This window comes from Poecilia reticulata, linkage group LG5 (genome assembly GCF_000633615.1).
Source record: "Poecilia reticulata strain Guanapo linkage group LG5, Guppy_female_1.0+MT, whole genome shotgun sequence".
In the NCBI taxonomy this organism is placed as follows: domain Eukaryota; kingdom Metazoa; phylum Chordata; class Actinopteri; order Cyprinodontiformes; family Poeciliidae; genus Poecilia; species Poecilia reticulata.
Window position 1 is genome coordinate 2553137 of NC_024335.1, and position 23296 is coordinate 2576432.

Genomic DNA, 23296 nt, shown 5'->3' on the forward strand with positions numbered 1-23296 from the left:
ATTTCTGTTGCAGTTTTGAGTAATGCGCTACTTTCGATATGGCTGAAAAGCCACCTCATCCTAACGTCGAAAAACTTTTTTTTTTTTCAAAATTGACGTGTTTCTATTTAGTAAATTTATTTTCGTATTTCCTATTTGCCTAATTTTTTTTTACCACTGGCGAAAAATCAAAGACGACGACAGGAGGATGATTTTTAGTAACTTATCGCATGAACTAACTTGTTCAGGTGGGATTTTATTTTCATTCTTATTTAATAGAAATACTGCAATTGCGAGATTCTGTTTTTCCGACATCAGCGAATATGGACAAAGTTTACGGACAAAGTTTTGTGCACATTTCTAATGGAAACAGGTTTTTCAGTCTGGGTTTACATTATGAATAACATTCTACCTCCTGCGTTCCCTCCGACCATAAAATTTGCACCATTGGCTTTAATTCCAATTTGCACACAAATTTTACGCGGTTTGGCCAAAATACCGATATAAACTATTTTTCTACTAGCTGACCGTAAAACTGCACCACTGGTCATGATTCCAATTTGTGCAATTTCACACAAATTGAAACATAATTCTAATTTTATGGTCAATGAAAACACAGCTTCATTTGCATTTACCATAAAATTGTGCAAATTGGAATTATGAAAATAAATTTGCCATTTGGAAAAACTGCAGTTTCGTAGAAATGAGCTTGAGGTGCTTTTTTGTTTCTGGCAGTATCAAAATTTGTGTAATTCTCAAAAGTGCAATGGAAACACTTTTTCACATCACAAGTCACATAATAATCAACTACCTGATATTACTACTGGCAGAAACGACAAAGAAGACAACAGGAAGTGGTAGAAGTATGATGTTGAAGTTTTCGTGAATAACAAATTTATTGTTTTTCCATTCTTAAATAATGGAAACACCATAATAAAAAAAAAATGGAAACGCAGCTACTGTCAAATCTGCGAACTAGAATACATTGTAGATGCAGAAATTCAGCCAAAAAAGCACAAGAACTGAGGCATTTTAAAATTCAGCTGCGTCTCTTCGTATGTAAGATAAATAAATGTTATTCATAATTTAATCCACACTTTAAAAACAAAATTTAAATGCAAAGAAATTGTCCCGGAAACTCAAAACAATGACGAAGAACCTGAGGAGAGAAGACATGAAGAGTCATGAAAGCTCCATGCTAGGCGATCGTGACGAAGAGCAGACGGCGGCGTCTGGTTGGACAAACTCCTCATCATCAGCAGCATCAAATCAGGTCAGGGAAAAAGATTTGACATTTTCTGCTTCCTTTGCATCCTGTTCTCAAAAAAAAAAAAACTATATACGACACAAGAAAACCTCCAAAATGCTCCGACTTCTGCAGTAAATCTGATTCTTTTTAAACTGCAGCCAAAGGAGGTGGAGCCAGAGCAGCAGCTTCTCCATCCAAGCCGGATCCGAATCATCACACCTGATCTGATACATGAGTTACGATGTAAAAATGTGAAAATATGTATCAGAGTGATCTGGAGTCCCTATGCTGTAAAAGCATCGTATAATCCGATCTCTGCAGCCAACCATCAAAGCAGCGATTCATCACCCAGAATATTTACCTGACACTCGACTTGGAGGACTCTTCTTCTTCTTCTTCTTCTTCTTCTGCTGGCCAAATGATGGATGAGTTCCCAAAACTCCTGCGGGATGGCGGGCCTGGACCGCCATCTGAGGATGGAGAACACCTGAGACGCATCAGCAGAGCCAGAAAACGTTTTTCCTCCCGACGTTTGAAGAGTCACTGGAGGAAAAACAAATTTACCATTTTATTGATTTGTAAAACAGGATAATGTAAAGCCTTATTAAAATAAACTCCTCTTGTTATGGACTATTGTTTACATCCGGAAATTTTGCGCATGAGCTCAACGGTGGGAGGCGAAAAGACGATTCTTTGCTTCTCATCCACAGCCGCGGTGGAGCAAACCGTTAACTAAGTGAAAACCTGGAGATGCAGACATTATTCATTTAGTGCTTTGTGCCACAGCAAAGGGGAAAATAAAGCAGAAAAACTGCTGAACTCAAAACCACCATTTTCTCGCTGTCTGTCAGCTACGCTACACACAGACTCGTTGCCATAGCAACTGACAACAACGCTACCTTATGTTTCAGGATTCAACACCAAAAACCATGCAAATATTTCTCACACTGTTTATTTTGCTATCATTGATAAATGATTGCTGTGGTAGATTAGCTAACACAGATTATTTTAGCTAATCTGTGTTAGCTAATCTGTGTTAGCTAAACTAACACAGATTAGCTAAACTAACACAGCGGTGGTAGATTAGCTGCTCTACTGATGGTCTGTCAGAGTTGGTGTGTGGGTCAGCTGTTTTTTATTTATTTTTTAAATGAACCGAAACACAACGAATTCCACATCACGTCTACATGCTAAGGTTGTCATAGTCAAGCTAGCATAACTGACATACTTCCCTCTCCCTCACTACTTTTTTCATAATTAAAACTTTTCCTACCTGACGTTACGCTGCAACAGGTCTACAGATCTTTTTTGACTTGTGGTCAAAGGCCCAACAAAATCATTTCCTGGGCTATAAATGGACCCCGGACCACACATTAGACCACCCTGATTTATAGAAAAGGATCATGAAATGTTCTAAAATATAGAGAAATTCATAACTTTTGAGACTCAGCTAATATAAATCCGTCAATTAAGTTTATTTGTGGAGCATATTTACGCAACAAGGCAGCTCAAAATGCTTTACATCATAAAAACACAAAAATAAAGTCATAAAAACGTCTTACAGCCACCAATTAAGAAACCAGAAACAAATATTACATTTTGACAAGTGCTATCATGAAAATAATGAATATGTTGATAAATGTTTCATTTATTATGGCTCAACTATAAACAGGTGGATTATATCTATCTATCTATCTATCTATCTATCTATCTATCTATCTATCCGTTTGTCTGTCTGTGATGCTAACAATGCTAACGATGCTACCGACGCGGTTTAGCTGAGGTGAAACGACGGGAACCGCAGAGAGAAAAGACAGAAATATTTGACCTTCATAGTTTTCATGTCCCATTTTTATCCTCCGCCATTTGTCTTCCTCTCGCCTGTCAGAAAAAAGACGGAATAAAAAAGCAGGACTTGGCAGAAAGAGGGAGAGAAAACGACTGCGGCTCCTCGCCAGCGTCTCGGCTAACGCAACAACAGACACCATCAGCGGCGGCGCCTGAACCGGATCCAGCTCCATGTTGGCCCGCAGAACCAGAACCAGAACCACGGAGGACAAAAACAACCTGAACCGACTGTTCAGTTTATCCCCATGATGTGTGAATAAAATGTGTTTTCCAAACATTAAATCAAAATAGGATTTGAAAAGTCACTTTCTACTCGAGCTGCACTGATCTGAATTTACCTCTGACTCGCTTTTTAATTCAATTAACCAAATTACAACGTTGTCAACTTTATTGCAATCATCATTCAACTAAAAGACCACAAAACCCCCAAACTGGGTTAGATTATATGAAAAAATAAATGTTTGGGTAAAAGCGTTAAAGTGAAATATTATCCACTTGATTTGGGGAAAATGGCTTAGTCAAAGTTCAGATTTCAACCTTATTTTCTGTCTAATTTGAAGACAAAAGTAAGACTGAAAATAAAAAATCAGTTAGCGTCTTATATTAATCACTGAAGCCAGATTGGAGATTAGATTCAGCCTGAGAAATGATGCGTTTAAAGCAGTCGGAAAACTGGAACGCGGATCTGGGAATAACAGAGATTATGAAATTAACAAGATTTACAGATGAATAACGTTTCCCCTCAGAGCAGCCATGTTGTTTTAGGAATGAAACTTCAAACTTCAGGTTTCCCTGATTTTTTTTATCCAACTTTGAACTTGTAAATTTTGAATATATTGGAGAAAGAATGGGCAAAAGTGCAAATAGTCTCGCTTTTGGGCGTTGAAAATTTTAAATTGAATCATGTTTATGAGTTTAAAATGGACCAAAAATATTTCCTGCTGCACTTTTTCCACCAGTAAGCCAGTAAAATATCTGCAGGACTCCAGCTGGATTATCTTCAAAGGTTTTTTATTTTGTAGTTTTGGTTTATTTCCTCAAAGTTTGGCCAAACATGAAAGAAAGGAGTTTTTCTGGTGCATCTTTATGGCTGATAATAATGAACGCTGCATGTTTAGTCCAAACTATCTCGCAGTTTATTTGTCAGTTTGTGTGTAATATAAATTGAGCTGTATACATGATGTAATATTTTGATCCAGGATGATTTATCTGATATTGCACAAGAAAAGCTTGCATGACAACATGTGAGCGAATAAAATCTCTTCTTTTTTCCCCCCACCAAATAAATATTTATCACTTTTCTTAAGAGACGAAATGGGAAATTTTTCCACAACATGGATGTGTCGCTCTGTAAATGTGTATTTTTATATTATCACAGATTAATCTGGGTTCAGATGTGCAAAATCTTTTTTACAAAATCATGAAAAATATGCCAATTTGATTAATTTCACAAAAAACTGCACATTTCATAACTTTTCTTCTCATGCATGTTTCCTTGAACATGTAAGATTTTTGCTTTTGTTTTATTTTCTGATGACCACGAAATAATCTGACAAGATTAAAACAAGCTGCTATTGTTTTAAACTTTTGGGACGGTGTGATTTCTTTCAGTCATTTCATTGTTGGCCAGCAGGGGGCGCAGTTGGTAGCGCTGTTGCCTGGCAGCGAGTTTCTGATTATTTAGAAAAACATGCGCCATATGTTGTACTGTGTTTTGGTAATATCACAGAATAACAGTTTTGTTAGTTGTACGCCATTGTAGATTAAAAAAGTAGAAAATTTCTTCTTCAAAAAAATAAATAAATAAAAATTTGAAATTTTGAGATTAATCTCAGAAATTGTCCAGAAAAAAACTCCAAGTCAAAAATGTCTGCCAAGAAACTCAGGACTTTTCTAGTTGTTCAACTAGAAATGTATAGAAAAACAAGTTTTTTTCTACACTTTTTGCTGAGATTAATTTCAAAATTTCAGATTTTTTTTCTTGCATATTCCCAATATTTGTAGCTCAACAAATTCAAAAATTAATCAAAAAATTTTTTTGAGTTCTTTTGTCTCAAATTTTCGACTTGGAGCTCAGCAATTGCCAAAGTTTTACTGGTAATTTTTTTTTGATTAAAGTCAAAATTTCTGTTTTTCTAGTTGAACATTTTCAACTTTTGAAACTTTGAACTCGTCACAAATTCTCAACTTTTCAGAGCTCAGAAATTTTCACGTTTTTCTAGATATTCTTTCTGAGATTAGTCAGAAAATTTCAGATCTTTTTGGCGTAAATGTTTTTATTTTTTCTACCTGCAGTAGCTGTGAAACAGCATCGCAGTTCTGAGATACAGAAACACCAGTTGATTAAATATTCACCAAACCTTAAATTTAAATGTATTCACCAGGAACATGAATTAAATGATCTCGGACAGACGAGGAGAACTTGAAAGTCATCTTTTATTGCACGATAAAAGATCACACATACCATGTTTTGACTTGTCAGATTGGTCCACATGGGAATATAGAGCGCTATAGATAACAATAAGAAAGAAAAGTAACCAAATGAGATAAAAAGTCCAGGTGATTTATGTATTCTAGCTGTGACGGGTTTGCAGCGTCAGGGTCAGACGCTTCCTGTGACCTTTGACCTTTACATTGCACTTTGTTCAGCAACCTGACTGAGCGGTGAGTTTATTCAGACACCAAACTGCATTTGAAACTGATCGATCCGAGGCCTCAAGGTTGACCTCTAAAGAATAAAACAGGCACAATAAAATGGATAAAACTTTCAGATTTGATGTTTTAAAGATAAAATTTACACGGGAAAAAATAAAACAAAATCAAAACGGGGAGAAGATTCTGGTCTCTGCTGTGAATCTGGCAGAAAACAAGAACCTGACCCAAGATTTTTATCTGAATATTCAAGAATAACGAGGAATATTTAAAGGTGAGCTGGACTAAATCCATTTTCTCAATGTGAGGTTTTCCAGATTTTATCCTTTTAAGCCGAAATACGAATAATAAAAGCTGCAAAAATGTAAAACTCAAACTCAAAACGAAAGCTGAAGGATGGATGAGGAAACGCACAACCTACCTTCTCATGAATTTAAAATCGTATTTTAGTTGATTCTGCAGCCAGTTTTTCCTTCTGGGTCTGAATAATCTTTGTACGACGGAGTTTAGAGCCAAGATAAGAAAAAATAAAATCTAAAATTACGAGAATAAAGTCAAAATAAAGCGAGAAAAGTCGTAAAATTACAAGAATAAAGTAATAATCAAGTTTATTTGTATAGCTAAGGCGAAATAAAACAATTTATCTTTATTCTCGTGAGTTTATTCTCATAATTTTATGGTTTTTTAAATTATCATTTTCTTAGCATGGTGCTAATACTCCGTCTCATCTCTGTATATTTATCACTTTCGGCCATCTTGGTGCCTAAATGCGAACAAGTATTGAGAGCATAAAGGAAACAAAACCCAGCTGGACATTTCCAGCTTCCAGACTGAGATTATCCGTCAGGCGACAGAAACGCAGATCCGTTTAATTTCCATGTGAACCAAAATGTTTCTGTATTTCAGGGTAACAAAAACAGCCATCAATCAGTCGTGAGACAACAATGTAAAGACAAGAACTGTACAATAAATACATCATCTCTGATCAAGAGTTTTACACGTTGAGGTGACTTCCATGAAAAAATAAACACTGTTGACAGAAACACGTGGTCGCCACGAGTCCGTTTCAAGTCTTCACGTGAGAACAGGAAGTGATGCGCAGCCGCAGCTTCATCTTTGTTTAAAAGAATTAAACGAACAAACAGGGTGGATGGAACAGAAGAAAACAGAAGGCATCGTGCAGCTAAGGAATGCAGTGAGGGTCAAACTACCGACTTAACAGATGCTACTTCATGTTCCTGTGCGGTTTTCCTGCCGATGTCTGAATTTCAGAGTTGAATTTAACCTAAAAGTGCGCTTTTAATTTAAAATGTGGTTATGCGGTGTAGCTCTGAGCAGTCAGTATCTTAATTGCGGAAAATTCAAATTGAGAAATACTTTACTTATCCTAAATGGAAACCAAACGCTGTTGTAACTCAAACAAATTCAAATTCTCCAAGGTTATTATAGATGGCGATGGCCATCTACAAAAGATTTCCTGTAGCAGTCTGTGTTACAGCGAATTTGAAGAAGCCTCTGACAGAAGACACTGTTTTCCAAAGAGGATGTTCAGAGTTCTTCTGGAAACATGTAAACATATGATTCTAGCTTAAAGAATCAATTAAGAGTAGGTATTATAAAGATAAACTTATCACAATATACGCGTTTTGTATCAATCAACATTGATAATTACTGATCAATCTTTATTTATTTTAAATATCTGAAATACTGCCAAATTGGCAGTGTGAGCTTTCCTGTTTTATCCAGTTTTCACTTTACTCCATTGATTTTTATTTTTAAGCAGTTAAGAAGCAAAACCTTAAAGTGCTGCAGCGCCAGTTACTCAACAAGTTGTTGCTAGGTAACCAAAGAGTGAGTGAGTTGCTAGGTAACTAAAGAATGAGTGAGTTAGTTGATTCCACCAACGTAGCTGAGCTAGCAATGAGAGGTTGAGAAGCTAATTATTGAATAATCTATTGATATCGATCACGTGTTTATTGCAATATACATTATTTATCGTCCAGCTCTAGGAGTATATGTCAGAATTTATCGTATTGTTTACCATTTATCATGAAAAACTTTGTCATAATAATTTTGATTTATTTTAACAGTAAATGTCAGTTACTTTAAAAAATATTTAAAATGTTTTTACTATTTTCTTCTGGGGTTTTTTTCACAAGAGCATCAATATATCTGTACATTTAAAGTTTAGATATAAAAATAGAACAAGTGAAAAAGAACAAACAACTGGCAAATGCAGCTCACACATTTATGCTAGGTTAGCTTAAACGAATATATTAAATGGATTTGGTTGTCATGCCAGGTTTGCCAGGGGAAATAAATCATGTTTTACTTTTAAGTTGTTTTAGATGGTAAAGTAGATGACTTTATGAATATTGTTCTTTCTCGCTTTCAACTGCAGGCAAGATACTGACTGCTCAGAACTACACCACACAACCCCACCGTAAAAAGAAATAATAATAATTAAAAAAAAGAGTTAAGTCAATTTGTATGAAAACTACAATGGAGTATTAGGACCATAAAAAAGAAGGAAAAATTGAGTAAATTTCCACCAAAAAACTTCTTTGAAAAGTCAAAATATTTGCTAGAAAGAATTCAAATTTGGAGATTAATCTAAGAATTTTTCTAGAAAATAATACAATTTTGAAATAAAAAAACATATAAACTCCCCCAGAAATTTCTAAATTTGTAAAGTCAAACATTTGCAAGAAGAAATTAAAAATATTTTATAAATATCTAGAAAAAAATCTAAAAAAAAAAAATGGATTAAGTAGACAATTTTAAACATTCAAAAATGTTCTGACTTTGAAAAGTTAAAAATTTTCCACTTTTGAAACTGAAATTTCAATATTTTCTAGAAAATTCGAGGATAATCTCAAAAGTTAAGGGCTTTCCAGTAAATTTTAAATATTTTTTCTAGAAAATTTATGAAATTAATATCACAATTTGAGTTTTTGTAGCTAAATTTTGACTTTTCAAAATAAAAAAAATTTGACCGAAATTTACCCCATTTTTTCTTTTTTTAAAAATCTACAATATCCCTAATAACGCTGCCATAGAAAAAACAAATCACATGCTCCTCCCACTACCATTATTAACCATCTCTTATTTGGTGACCCCGTCGCCGTGGAAACAGGACGAAATGTGCAAGTGAGCCCACACGAGGGAAAATGTTTTAACTTTAGAGGCACTGGTACGCAAACGTTTGTGCTTTGAGGGACGACTGATTGGCCTTTTAGGAGTCGATGTAGTGAGTTAAAAACTGCGGCATGTTTTGTTTCTGTTGGGTCTCCATAAAAAAAAAGAAAAGAGAAAAAAGAAAACGCCACCAGATGTGGAGATGTAACAGACCAGCTATACAAAAACATACTAGCTACAAATAAGGCATTTTACTTTGAAGAATACAATAAAAATGAGGAAAAATAATATTTGGTGAAAGTTTGGCAAAAAAAAAACAAAAAAACAAAACGAAACAAAAAATATAATAAATTATATGGAGCCACAAACTTGTGACAAGGCAACAACAATGGATTTTTTCTTTTTTTGTGACCTGTCAGGACGAAACACAGCAAAAAGTGTGCGCATGCATGCACACATCCAAACTTTCTCCCAGTCGCTCGCACGCCGCAACGGAAAACAAAACAAAAAAAAAAAACAGGTTCACACAAAGACGCTGTGCAAAAAAACAAAAAGAGACGTTTTCCATGGATGAAAACCGGAGATACGGAAAGCCGTCGACGGAAACATTTCCACCCTGTCGTGAAAATCGGAGTAGAACCAGCGACTTGCATCCTTTTAATGTACAGTACAGTCGGTTTGCTTCCCGGCGGAAACAGGAAAGAGATACATGGAGCACTTAAAAAAAAGACAGCAATGTACAGCGAGAGATTTACAGATGAAATATTACATGTTGGAACTGCAATCTGAGGAAACAACGAGGCGTTCAGTCTCTTTCTCTTCTCTAAAATCAGGACAAAACCTCAAATTGGAGCTTCAGATCAAAATTCGAGTCTTTTTGCACTTTTCCCAATGATTTCAGGAGGAAAACTCACCCTCTTCTACCCACTGTCTGCATCTACGACTGCCTGCTGCTGCCCCCTGGTGGCCGGGCTGAGCTCCTGATTGGACTGGACCACTTTTTAAAGTGACTCTGTGGCTTGATCCGAAACAAATCCCATGATTGTTCTTTGCTTTTGAATTAAAGAGCAGGAGTTAATTTAGCTTTTCATGTTAGCAGTGGAAAAATTATCAAAATAAAGTTTAAGTTTAAGGTGCAGCCTTTTAGTATGGAAGAAGATTAGTGCCATAAAAAAAATAAATCAAAGTTTTTTTCTCAGAATTTTGACTTTAATCTCAGACAATTGAAATCAAAATTTTTTTTTTTCAAGTGGCACCAATTCTCTCCCGTATTTTAGCGTTGTGTTTTGTTACAATACATATTATACCTAAAAAAACAATAAAAAAAACAACTCGGTTTTATTTAGCTTTGGCTGCACTTTTAATTAAAAATTTTGAATGCAGGAACTTTAAAAGACATTTTTCTGCAGCCTTTTATGCTTCAGTCAAATCTGTGTGGGATTTTATTTCAGACTAATTCGGATGGCAGTTTTTTTTTTTTAAGTATTGCACATGTTTTACACTGCAAAAACAAACAAAATCAACAGTTTTTTGTCTAGTTTCTAGTGCAAATATCTTTGTACACTTGATTAAGACAAACTAAATTATATGTAACTTTTCAGCAAGATGTAGAAACCAGTTGTCGCCAAACGTTTTGCCAAAATTGGCAAATTTAAATTATTAGCGTTCCACAAAATTAAATTAAAAATGCAAAAGTTTCTCACTTTTTTAATTTTATAGTAAAACTTCTATGAAATCTGTAAATCATTAAAAAGAAAAATTTAAAATTTCCAAATTTTTACCACTGCTGACTAAGAGGGCCAAACAAAATCATTTCATGGACCACAAACGGACCCCAGCCCACGCTTTGAGCACCCCGTTTTAAGTAAATAATTCCTAAATATTAGTGAAAAAAATACTAGTTACAGGTGAAACGAGACATTTGAACTTATAATATGCGCCGATTATTTCAGTACTTTTACATCAATATTAAGGAATTATTGACCTAAAAAAAAAAATGCTAAAAAGTTACTTATAAGTTAGTTTTGTCTTAATTCAAATGTATGATTATATTTTCAGTAGAAACCAGATGAAAAACATAGTTTTGGTGTGATGTTTTTACAGTGCAGAGGAACCATTTTGGATCGCTCCCTTCCTTCGGTTCTCCCTTCTGTTTTCAGTCTGGATGCGGGATGATGGGAGGAATACGGAGATTATTTAACTCTACATGTGTTTTCTTTTCTTTTTTTACAGTGGAGTGGAGAGGGTGGGGGGGGTCCTGGTATATAAACAAGTTGAATATAATCATCATCATCATCATCATCATAATAAAAGTCTTTACATGGACGTTGACTTACAGACTCGGCACAAACTTTACACGGCTGCTCAGCGGAGAAGAGAGCAACTTACTACACTGCAAAAACGCAAAACCTTACCAAATATTTCAGTCTAGTTTATAGTGGAAATATTTTATTACACTTAAAATAAAACAAAACCAACGTACAAGTAACGTTTCAGCATAATATAGGAGCTTGTTTTAAGTAAATGATTCATAAATATTGATAAAATAATCCACCAGCTGAACTGGAAACTTTTCATCGTATTAATAACTTAAAACCTGGTGTTCAAAGTGAGGTTCAGGGGCCATTTACGGGTCCTGGACTGACCTTTTGTGGCCCCAGACTGCAATTCAACAATAATACAAATCTACAATTGAAATCTTGTTAAAATACAAAGTGTTTCATTATTTTGCGCAGATGAAATCTATCCAGTTCCAAACCTGAACTGGCAAAATGATTAGTATTTATCCAATAAACACCTGACATTTATTTTAAAAACAAAAATCTGCAAAACCATAATCAGGTTTAGGCTCCACAATTATTTAAAACAAAAAAAGGAAATCTGACTACTTCATTTAAAGCATTACGTTTAGAGCTGAACCGATCCGATATCATTATCTGTATCGGCCCAGATCGGGTTGATGCAGAGTATCGGTATCGGTAACAATGTGTCGGATCTATTCAGTCTAATTCTATGCTTCATTATTTATTTTACATTATATTTAGGATTCCTAACTGAACTTTCTGATCCATTTGAAGGTTTTTGTAGTTTATTTTTAAATAGTTTGTTTCTTTATTATTTATTCTGTCCACTGCTCTGACTGAACAAATTAAAGTTGTTCACCAAACGTGTGAAGATATTTATTTACATATTTCAGTGTCAAATTAATTTTATAATTCAGTACATTTATGTTTTAAAAACAGAAACTAAGTCGGTTCATATTTTTTCTGCCTCTGATCGACTGAACCTCAGATATCGGTCTGGGTAAAAACTGGATCGGTGCGTCCATAATAACACCGCAAAGGTTTTTTTGGTCCTCAAGTCCAAAAAGTTTGGACACCCCTGATGTAAAACAAGCTCTTATTTCTTCCTGAAAAGTTTTTCATCGGTTAGTTTGTTTCATTTCAAGTGTGATTGGATATTTGCGGTAGAAACTGGACAGAAACATTTGCCGATATTTTGTGGATATTTTGTGTTTTTGCAGTGAGACGCGGGGAGACGATGTCCTACGCCGCCTCGCCGTCCCGTCTGTCCACCTCGTCCCCCGTCTCCTCCGACCCGTCCTCCTTCTCCTCCGGCGCCGCAGCTTTTTCGCCGTGGCTGATGGAGTCCGGTTCCGCCCGGCCGGCCCGGCTCTCCTCGCTCGGCGGCGAGGCGGACGAGGACGCGGAGGCGGTAACTGTACTTTCTCTCTCCTCCGCGTCTCCTGCCTTCCCCCTCTCTCTCTCCTCCTCCTCCCTCGCCCGTTTCCTCCTCCATTTGGGGCTTCCCGGCACGCCATCGGCGCCGCCCGGCGCCACGGCGGGCAGCGCCATGATGCCGCCATGGGGGAGGAACATGTGCGGGTACAGCAGGCCGTGCGACACGCCGGGGATCAGGAAGGGGTTGAAGGTGTGATGCACTCTGCTGGTGGAGGTGATGACGGCCGCCGCCGTCTCCGCCGGCCGCTTGGCGCCCTCTGCTGGCTTCTCCATGTCGCTCTCTCGATCAGCGGCGGCGGTCGTCGATGACGGGCTGGCTGCCTCCGACGCTGCGGTTGTCGTGGTGACGGTGGATGCAGAAGCGGAGGCGGACGAGTGCGGCGGCGGCGGAGCGTGCGCCATCATGGTGCCGACGCTGAACAGGGCGTGCTGCGGGATGCCGGCGGCGGCGCCGTGCGGGTGATGGATGCCGTGCAGCATCATGGGCAGCATGCTCAGCCCGTTCTTGGCGTCGTCCGCCGCCGACCCGCCACTCCCCGCGGGGAATCCGTGTGGGAATCCGGCCGCCATGATGGGGATCCCGGGGATGGCGCCGCGGAGGTTCTGCAGGGTCACGATGGAGTCCATGCTGCCGATCAGGCCGCCGTTCATGTAGAGCGGCGGGCCGATGCCCGGGGAGGCGGAGTCCGACACGGACAGCAGCGGCTTCGGCATCTCGCTGCGCGGCCGTCGTCCGCGGCGACGCGAACCCGGGTCCCGGTTGACCGGTTCCGTCAGGATCCGAGAGAACTTCCCCTCAGGAAGGAAACCCTGGAGCAAGAGCCGACGAACATTAAGAAACTTTTAAACTTCTGAGAGAAAAACATTCAGTTCAATATGATATTATTTATTACTGCTACCAATTCTTTGTGATAATATCCACATTCAGCAGGGAAACAATGAGCTAAAATTTACACTACACACCTACAGAACACTAATTTAGAAAAATTCCCACAATTTCAAAAACGTTTAACATAAAAATAAGACGATTGATAAGTCAATAAGGAATAATAAATATTCATTACATTAAATCGTTCAGGTTCAAACTGAAACTTTAAACACAACAAAGAAAGTTACAAAAGAAAGCTGAGGCTCACAGAGTGTTTGACCACGTCGGCCCAGTCTGGAGCGACGAAGTACTCCGAGTTCGCATCAAGCCACCTGGAAAGCTCCTTGATAGCCGGAGCCATAGCGCCACCAAGCTGCAGAGGGAAGAGATGCAGCTTACAAAAAAACGATACAAAAAACCCTGAAAACCGATGATTCCTGCATGAAAAGTTAGTTAAAACTAACAAACAGTGAAATTCTGGATGCTAAACTAATGTATCTGAAAACTGATTTCAGTTGTCCCATTTTTTGGTGGTCAGTTTCCATCTGATCCGCCTCTGATCTGCAGCCTGACTGAAACGTAAACAGCATTTATTCCTGTGTGTGTGTGTGTGTGTGTGTGTGTGTGCGTGTGTGTGTGTGTGTTACCTACCCTGCGTCCTGTTCCCCGGTGAACTACGGGGACTCTCTCCTCCCCCGTCAGAGTGTTGATGTCCAGCTTGGTGGGATCTTTGCAGCGATGCCTCCTCTGTTTGGGACGCTCCACAAAGCCGTGCAGGAGACTCGCTCCCGACTGAACAGCCAAAACCGGAAACGAGACGAAATAAAGTCATCATCAAAGCCTCCATGTTGTGTTTTTAAGAATGATTTGGGGTCAACAACAACGCTGCCTCGTCATGACAGTGCTAACAGCCGGTCCAGCAGGTTTGTGGTCTGCAGCGCCCTCTGGTGGCGTTCTTCTGAATAACTGCTTTAGTTTGTTGTTTTGTACGGCCTTATTATTTTCTGCATTTCCATTCACCAAAAAAAATTTCACAAATTGAAATTATGAAAATAAATTCTCTTAATGGAAACATCAATTTTGAAAAAGGTTTTTCAGTCGTAAAAAAAAAGATGTATTTTGCAAAACTGCAACGGAAACGTTGCATCTCAGGAGTCACATGATCAACAGCCCGATGTTACTACTGGCAGAAACGACAAAGACGACAACAGGAAGTGGAAGAAGGATGATGGTTTGCTTTAGTTTGTGATCAAACTAGCTGCTGTGCTGAGTCTGATATTACTGTGGCGAGGCGTTTACACCTCAAATAAAGTAATTATTTACTTCATCCTGAAATAAAATGTTTCTGCCAAAGCAACTGAAGTCTATTTTTATTTTATTATGCTTTTAAATTACAAATAGCCATAAAATGTTAATGAAAACAACACTTGAAGTAAAGAACTTTTTTGATTTCCATGTGTTTCCAATCATTGGAAATCCAAACTTTCAGGTTCTGTAAATAACTGAAAACAAGTAGATCTGTTAATTTGTTTTGTCACATTTACCAAATGGAGCCACTTTTCTCATTAGGATGAACAAAGAAAACAACAATAAGTGAGTTTAGAGACCAATATATTCACTTCAAGTTGCATATCAAGATGTTATTGTGGAAACAATTTCAAGTTAAGTCTGTGATTGTCAGCTAAATGGGTTGAGCTAACGCTCCATTTGGCTAATGGAGCTAACACTAAACAACAGAAAGAGAAACACTGCTTTAATGCTGTTTGAGCTTTACTCAAAGGTCCACCCACTCCTGCTGCCAAACTCTAAACCGTCTCCATCACCTATTAGCCAACACCTGGTGGAGCCGCGTGTCGGCTGCTCTCCTAAAAGCAGCTGTTAACTTTCACGATACGTACGTGAGCGAAAGCCGGCAGATCCATGCTGTAGCCCGGATTCTGCCTCAGCCACTCGATCAGGCCTTTGCTGGCCGCTTCCCTGTCGATGGCCACGATCTCTGGCTGAGGAGGCGTCTGGGTGGGGGTGGGGGTGGAGGAGGAGGAGGGCGTGGGAGGACCGGCAGGCCGCTCGGACGGAGACGGGGACGGCGAGGAGGTGGAGGACGACACGGAGGAGTGGCTGATGGCCTCAACCCGAGCCTGTAGGGGGACACACAGATGCAGACGAGGTGACACGTTATTCTTCCTTAAATCCCAAATCTATAGGCAACGCAAATAATTCTTAAAAACTGAGATTTAGAGTCTTTAGAGTCTCTGTCACTTTAAATCCTAATAAGCTGCTGCTTCTGGCCGCGCCCCCCACCTCAACATTTACACATGAAAATGGCTGCAAACAGATGCCAAGTTAATCAACTGCACATCTTTAAAAGAGAAAGAGTGGTTGAAGGAAAACAACATGAATTGTGTCTTTGTTTCCAACCCTGGCGAAAGAAAAGCAGAAATGGAGCCTCCTGCACAACCAACAAGTCAGGTCCATGTACATTCAGACAATTCGTTTTTTGTCTGAAACAAACAAAAAAAACAATAGTTTTTTGTTGTTTACTAAACCAAAGTGAAAAGTTGGATAAAAACCCGCAAAAAACAAAACAAGACAAAGAAAACAAACTGCCTCAACATACACGCAATCAACAATAAAACGCTTGTCTTTTCTAGCAGCCATTATACAACCAACCAAACGTGCTGGAGCTCTGCCAGGGTTGCTAAGTAACAGGAAGGCTTGGCTGGGGTTGCTAGGTGATGGGCTGAACTCTGCTGGGGTTGCTAGGTAACGGCTGCCTGCTGATTTGTGACTTTACATCCCGGAGGTTTTTTAAACGGCTCATTTTCCAGACACCAAAAAAACATTAATTTATTACCAAACCTCAACTGGGTTTTTCTTTTTTTTTTTAAACACTTGGGTTGTTTTAGAAACAGTAGAAACCCAAGTGGAAAAAAAAAAATTTACAAAATTTTAATTCTGATTCTCCTTGAAACCCTTTTGTGTTTTTCCCGTTTCTCCTCAGGTCTCCCCTCAGTTTCCCTACCTGTTCGGACCATAAGCCCCGCCCCCCTCCACCCACCTGAGCCTCCGGCAGGTGCAGCCCTCGGCTCTTGGCGAACTCGGAGTACAGAGCCTCCACGTTTCTCCGTCGCCCTCTCCTCCTCCTCAGGGAGTCGTCTCCCCTCAGGCTCCCGTTGACGATCTGCCCTGTGACCGGGTGGATGAGCCCCGCCTGCAGGATGCCCGACATGTCGATCCCCACCGAGCCGGGCAGCGGCGCCGTGATGGGCGGCAGCGGCGGCAGCTTGTGGCTGCCTGCAGCGCCGGCGTTGGGGTGGCCGATTCCAGCTGCTTCGTTCGTCCCCGCGCCGCTCGTGGTGCTGATCTCTCCAGAGGATTTTGTCAGATCGATCGCCGCTTCCTGCCAGCCGTTCAGCATGGCGCCGGCGCGGTGGGACGGAGTGGCCACCACCGCCACCTTCTCTTCGCTGGAGCTGCTGGCGGCAGCGGCGGCGCTCGTGTGGCTCGGCGACGCACACTTCCCGGCTAAGATCTTAGCGGCCGCGGCGGCTGCGGCGGCTTCGTAGTCGAAGGACCGGCGACCTCCGGCCCGTTTGAGCTCAGGGAGGAAGGGAGGAGCCACGAGCCTCTCCTGCAAGAGAGGCAAGGAGGTGAGGCGCCAAGCTGCGCGCCCACATGCGGCGCCCCGCGGCACGTACTGTCCGGGTGGGCAGGGTGGGTGAGACAAGAATGGGAGAGAGATGATGGCTTTGGTTAAACACACATATGGACTGAGACACAACGCACGGGCTGCTGTGGATTCAGACCTGGGTGAGATTCAACCTGACAAGGTTTGGAAGCTGCGTTAACAATATTAGACACATTGCATGTTACTGTTTACATCCAGCGCTCAACGCTGGAGGGCAAAAAGACGATCCTTTGACTTTCCCTCCATAGCTGCGCTGCTGCAGTTGAACAATTAACGAAATGAAACCTGGACCTGTAGGTATTAACTTATTACGGTGTCACAGCAAAAGGGGAAAACAACGCAGAAAAACCGTTAAAAAAACAACTAAACGACTCAAATCCTTCGTTTATCCCGCTCTCCATGCCGGCTACACTACACACAGACCCGTTGCCATAGCAACTGACCGACAACAACTCCACTAATGTTTCAGGACTCACCACCAAAAAAACACGCAAACATTTCCCAAACAAAGAACAGAACATTCAGTAAATAACAGTTGTATGCTTTTAGGTTTGATGCTTATTTTGAGATTATTAATAAGTGATCCCTGTGGTAGGTTAGCTACGGCTGCTATTAGCCAAGCTAACACAGTGGTGGTTGATTAGCTAATTTAAACACCTGCTCTACTGATGATCTGTCAAGAGTCGGTGTGAGGCTCAGCTTTATTTTAAATTTTTGTAACTGAACCAAAACACACAGGATTCCACATCACAGCTACATGTTAAGTTCTCATAGTCAAGCTAGCATAACTGACCTGCTTCCCTCTCCCTCGCTATTTTTTTTTTAAATTCAAACTTTTTCCTGGCCTTATCTAGTTGTCATAGTGTTGACAGTTAGTAGCAAAGCACTGCGTCCCTTTTTCTCTCATATATCACACATAGATTTAAGGTTTAGCGCGTTATGCTAGCAGTTAAAACCAGAGCTACTCATCGTAGGCGAGCAGCTTTTTGCCCTCCAGCAGGAAGCTGGCTGCAGGATCTAGCATGTGTGCCTTCACGCTGCAAAGCGCAACGGGATCATCTACCCAAGGCTGATATCCACACATAAAGCTTTACATGGTACAGAATAAGTAACATGTTGACAGGAGGTGCCCAGTGCTGCAGGACTAACTGAAGCCAATTCATCGAAACTCTGTTGAAGGGAACTTAATGTTTTTAAAACACTGTAAAATATCTACATATGTTTTAACTGATCTGTGTTTATTGCATTTACAGTGTTTTCATTTTGCCAAGTTTCAACAACAAACGTCAGGTTTTTCTGGACCAAGAATACTTGGTAAGAGTTTATGTTTTTTCAGTGTAGTCACTGGATTCAACGCAAAAACACAAAAGTATTTTTGTCTAATTTCTAGTCCACATATCTTAAAATTAAGTTAAACTTTTCTGGAAGCTGTAGGAGCTTGTTTGAAGTGAATACGGTTTTGTGTTTTTGCAGTGTAACATCGTCTGGGTTTGAGCTTCTGATTATTCTGTGGCAGATATTCTTTTCGACATTGAGCACTTCTGGGGACAAAAACCGGACAGAACCATGGCATGGAAGACAGAAACATGTAGACGGGTGATAGATATGTAAAAAAGGAGAATATTGAATTAATTCGCTGGTTTTTGCAGAACGCCTCACCTTGGGAAGTCGAGTGAGGGGCGGCGGGACGGGGAACCCCAGGCCGCCCTGCTGGACCCGCGGCTGGCCCGGCCCGGCGCCGGGGCCCGTGCCGGGCAGGAACCCGGCTCGGTGGTGGTGGTGCTGCGCTAAACTGTTAGCCAGGCACGAGTTGGCTGCCACGGAGCCAGGGGAGTCGTATTGTTCGCTCGATGACGGCCATTTTCCCTTCAGGATGGCGTGGCAGATGCTGTCCAGCCGGTTGATAATAACTCTGTCCTGCAGGGGGCGATCACAAGCAGAGCTGCAGCAGTAAATTCCCTAGAACTACCGTTTGTTTGTTTTGTTCAATTATGAACTTGGTGTTTTTACATCAGGCAGGTTCAGCTGCTGAACTAAATTTCCACCAAAAACTCTGAAATTAATCTTAGAAATTTCCTAGAAAGAAAACGGGAACATTTCTGAGATTCAGAAGTCAAAAAGTTTAGACATTCTGGAAAATTTTATTCTCGCAAATTTCCGATTTTTCAAACTCAAGAGAAAATTCGAGAAAATTTCTGAAATTAATCTCAAAATTTCACTTTTTTAAAAATCTTTTTTAAACTTTTCAAACCCTAATTTCAAAGTTTCTTCCACAGAATTTCTGAAATTAATAAAAAAAATTTCTTGCAGATTTTTAGCTTCTGAAACGCAGACATTTTCATTTTTTCTAGAAAATTTCTGAGATTCATCTCAAAATTTCTGAGCTTTTCAGCAGAAATTTAGTCTGTTTTCCTTTCTGCAGTGGCTCTAATCATCATCAATCGTTTTACTCCTCCATTGTACGGAGCAGTAAAATAACAGACAAAAATCTGAAATCTTAAATCTCGAAAGATCCTTCCTGAAAAGATAAACATGCAAATTTGTCTGGATAAAAACTGTTTAAAAACAGTGAAAATCCATATGAGAAACGATAAGGAACCAAATCGATAAGCGGAATCGGTATCACATCCCTACGTCTAGACAGAAGGGAAAACAAAGAAAATGGCCGCCCGTCTTGCATCCCCTGTGAGGAAGGGCTGAGCGAACCTTCGGCCACTCGGAGAAGGAGAAGAGCGCTTTCTCCTGCAGCAGCTGAGCGATGGTCGGCTCCCGGCTCTCATGCAGCCCGTCGGGAATCTCGCACATGGAAGCCGGAGCTGCAAACCTCGGACTGCCGGGATATCCTTCCACCGCAGGAACTGCAGAGGCAGCAGAGAAACGCAACATTGATTTCACTTATTATGTTTTATTTATTCAGTCATTAAATAATTTATTTGCATTTCAAAAAACTGAAACAATTTAAACAATTTCACTGAAAAGGTAAAGGTAGAAGACAAAGGATTGAATTTATGTCCTACACATCAAACTAAATTAATCATAAATCGGTACAGTATGCAATTCTGTTGTTCTTTTTATAAAAATTCAGACGTTTCAGCTTTAATCTCAGGATTCTGATTTTCATCTTCTGAGAATAAAAGTCAGATTTATTTTTTTTCCCCAGTGGCTCTAATCTTCTTCTGTAGATATTAAAATTCAATTCAGTTTTACTTTATTCTGACTGTTTTCTCAAAATCCACATTATTTTCAGAAAAAGATAAAAGTCAGACTTTCCTCAGATTTGACATTTTTTTCTAAAAATCCTGACATTTTGTCTCAAAATTCTCTCATTTCTTTAAATTTTCTACGTCATATTGTTTTAAGTGGCCCTAATCTTCCTCCGTAGATATAAAATTCAACCCAGTAATGTTTAATTGATCGAAGGAAAGGTGGAATCGTTCGTACCCGGGGAGCTCGGCCTCTCCTCCTTCACCTGGCCTTTCAGCGGACTCTCCGCCGCCGCCGCCACCGCCTCGCCCTGCTCCAGCTTCGGCGTCAGGACCGTGCTGTCCGCCTCCAGCGTCTCCCGCTTCATCTCCACCTTCACCTCAGGCGAGGCTGTGAACTCCAGAACCTCCGGCTTCACCTCGGCTTTGATCCCAGAGCCGTTCGAGAACGCCGCGAACTCCAGAGCGTCGGGTTTGCTTTCGGGTTTGATGGCGGACGTCTCTGGAAATCCGGCCAACCTCAGAGCTTCCGGTTTCATCTCCGCCTTGAACCTCGCGCCGTCCGGGTAGACGGCGAACCGCAGGTCGGCCGGCTTCACTTCCGGTTTGATTTTGCCGCAGTCGGAGAAAGCGACGAACTGCAGGACTTCGGGTTTGACGTCGAAGCTCTCGGACTTCATGGAGAAGCTGAGGTCTTCGGGTTTGACGTCGAGCAACGGCGCTCGCAAAGGAAACTCCAGCTGCTCGGCTTTGGTGTCCTCGGACTTCACGGGGAAGGAGAGGAAACGGGAATGCTTGATGTCGGAGCTGTCTGGGCAGACGTCCTCCGCTGCCTCGGTTTTCGGAACCACAAACCGCAGTGGCTTCCTCTCTTCATCGATGGAGAACTTAAGATCCGATGACTTCGCATCGACGTCGTTTAAAGTCAAATCAGCCTTGATGTCATTTTGATCCAGGAGATTTTCCCGATCCAGAGAGAAAGACGAAGTTTCGCTCCGGTTCAGGTCGGGATCCACTGAGACGGTGCGCTCTCCGGGTTCTGCTAGCTCTGACCCGGCCAGCGCCATCAGACCGGGTTTGTCCTCCATCGGTTCCTCCGCAGCGTCGCCCAGACAGACGCAGTCCAGCCGACCCTCGGAGATCTCGTTAACCTGATCCGCGCCAAAACCACCACCAGAACTTTGGGAGCTCTCCTTCATTTCCAAAAACTCTCCGGTTTCGCTGCGGATAAACGCCTCGGCGTCAAGAGAACTGTCCATCGAGCGTTCCTCTTCGGTTTGATACAGGATCAGGCCGTCCACGTCTTCTGGCGGCGCCTCGATGGACGCCGGACACGCCAAGCTGCCGTCCTGCTCCAGCTTCCCCAGGTACGGCTGCACATCCCGGGACAAATCCTCGCCGTCGTCCTGGAGGTCCGGAGAAAGCCGCTGCAGGATCTCCTCCGTCTTATCCGGCTCCTGTTCTCCGTCCTCCATCTGCGGCCCAACCAGGACGCCACGGTCCGCACCTTTCAGCAGAAACAACGAGAAGGCCAATAAATCAATTAGCTGCATCATAAATGAAAACCAACTCAATCATTTCCATTTGTATAATTTGTTTCTCTCTTTTCTCTCATTTTCTTACAAAATCTGGATGCTGAAGGTTTTCAGTTTGGTCTTTTATTCTGAACTAGCCCTTTTGTTGAAGGACAGTTTTGTTTACAGAGAAATCACAACTCATTTTATTTGTTGTTTCTCTTGTTTCGTTTATTTATTTTGGATATTAAGAATGTTTTCCTGTTCCAGTGTTAAATGTTCATTAGAGTTTAATGTGTTCTTGCATTTTTATGCCATTACCATTAAATTACTCAAAAATGGTCTCAAAACAACAACAACAACATCATAACTTCCAGGGAAATACACATTTGTTATGGTGTCGGGTCCCAATAACTGTTTAACTGGTTTTCCTAAGTCGGACGCTACTGTCCATACTTTCATTAATTTAAAGGAGATTTCCTTCAGGTCTAAACTCTCTTAATTAAATTTTACGTACCTTCCTTCTCTGCTTCCTCTTCGTCTTTGTCTACGAATTCAAACCCAGCGCCTCCTTCCTGGTCGTCTCCGTCCTCCGCTGGGTGGATCAAGCTCGCGGAGACGTTTGCGTGGCCGAGTCCATCCTGCGGCTCGTGGGCGGTGATGTCGGGTAAAGAGAGGGGCGGCGGCGGGACGTAGGGCAGCGGCGGACTGGCCGACAGGTCCGTTTGATCCGGACTGGCCTCTTCGTTCACCCCGATGTCCTGAGGGATTGAACACAGAGGAGTCTGGATTACTGCAGGCTTATTCTGATCATCTCCATCTTTTCTGAGCAGTAATTTCAGCACCCAAGTGCGCCAGGCAACCTACATAACCACAGCGAACCACTGATGCACATGACTGGATAGGACAGCGTCAATAACACGTTGCATGTTATTGTTTGCATCCTGACATTTAGCGCCTGCGCACAGCGTTGGCAGGCAGAAAGACGATTCTTTTACATGCCGCGCTGATAGCGGCGCTAGAACAGTTCACTAAATTAAACCTGGACATGTAGGTGCTATTAATTTAGTGAAGTGCGCCATGTAAAGGGAAAAAATTGTTAAACAACAACTCAAAACCACTTGTTCTCTGTGTCAGCTAAGCAGACTTGTTGCCATAGCAACGCGCAGACTTGTTGCCATAGTAACCGACAACGACGGCGCCTCATGTCTCAGGATTCAACACCAAAAAACTATCGAAAACAGATAATTCAGTCCGTTACCATTTTATGTTTTCAGGACTGATGTTTATTTTGCCATTATTAATAAGTGATCAATGCGGTAATTAGCTACGGCTGCTAGCAGCTAAGCTAACACTGCGGAGGTAGATTAGCTACGGCTGCTAACAGCTAAGCTAACACTGCGACGGTAGATTAGCT

General features: G+C 41.1%; 2 protein-coding genes across 9 annotated transcripts in view; one reads left to right on the forward strand and one right to left on the reverse strand.

Moving 5' to 3' along the window:
• rspo4 (R-spondin 4) overlaps window positions 1-4664 on the forward strand; it is a 34342-nt gene extending 29678 nt beyond the window's left edge. For all 4 annotated transcript variants that reach the window (XM_008408316.2, XM_017305003.1, XM_017305002.1 and 1 more), the window contains one exon: window positions 3117-4664. In XM_008408316.2, the coding sequence (XP_008406538.1) occupies window positions 3117-3232 (116 nt within the window). In that variant the 3' untranslated portion in view covers window positions 3233-4664. The remainder of the gene's footprint in view (window positions 1-3116) is intronic.
• A 7373-nt stretch (window positions 4665-12037) lies between these two features.
• The window catches only part of chd6 (chromodomain helicase DNA binding protein 6), a 61321-nt gene continuing 50062 nt past the window's right edge, over window positions 12038-23296 (reverse strand). For 2 of the 5 annotated variants that reach the window (XM_008408314.2, XM_017304897.1), the window contains exons 37-45: window positions 22397-22640; window positions 20604-21872; window positions 19869-20020; window positions 18822-19079; window positions 16533-17171; window positions 15373-15612; window positions 14126-14266; window positions 13743-13847; window positions 12038-13416 (exon numbers count right to left, since the gene is read on the reverse strand). In XM_008408314.2, the coding sequence (XP_008406536.1) occupies window positions 12412-13416; window positions 13743-13847; window positions 14126-14266; window positions 15373-15612; window positions 16533-17171; window positions 18822-19079; window positions 19869-20020; window positions 20604-21872; window positions 22397-22640 (4053 nt within the window). In that variant the 3' untranslated portion in view covers window positions 12038-12411. The remainder of the gene's footprint in view (window positions 13417-13742; window positions 13848-14125; window positions 14267-15372; window positions 15613-16532; window positions 17172-18821; window positions 19080-19868; window positions 20021-20603; window positions 21873-22396; window positions 22641-23296) is intronic. The other 3 variants (XM_008408312.2, XM_008408311.2, XM_008408315.2) reach the window with 2 other exon arrangements.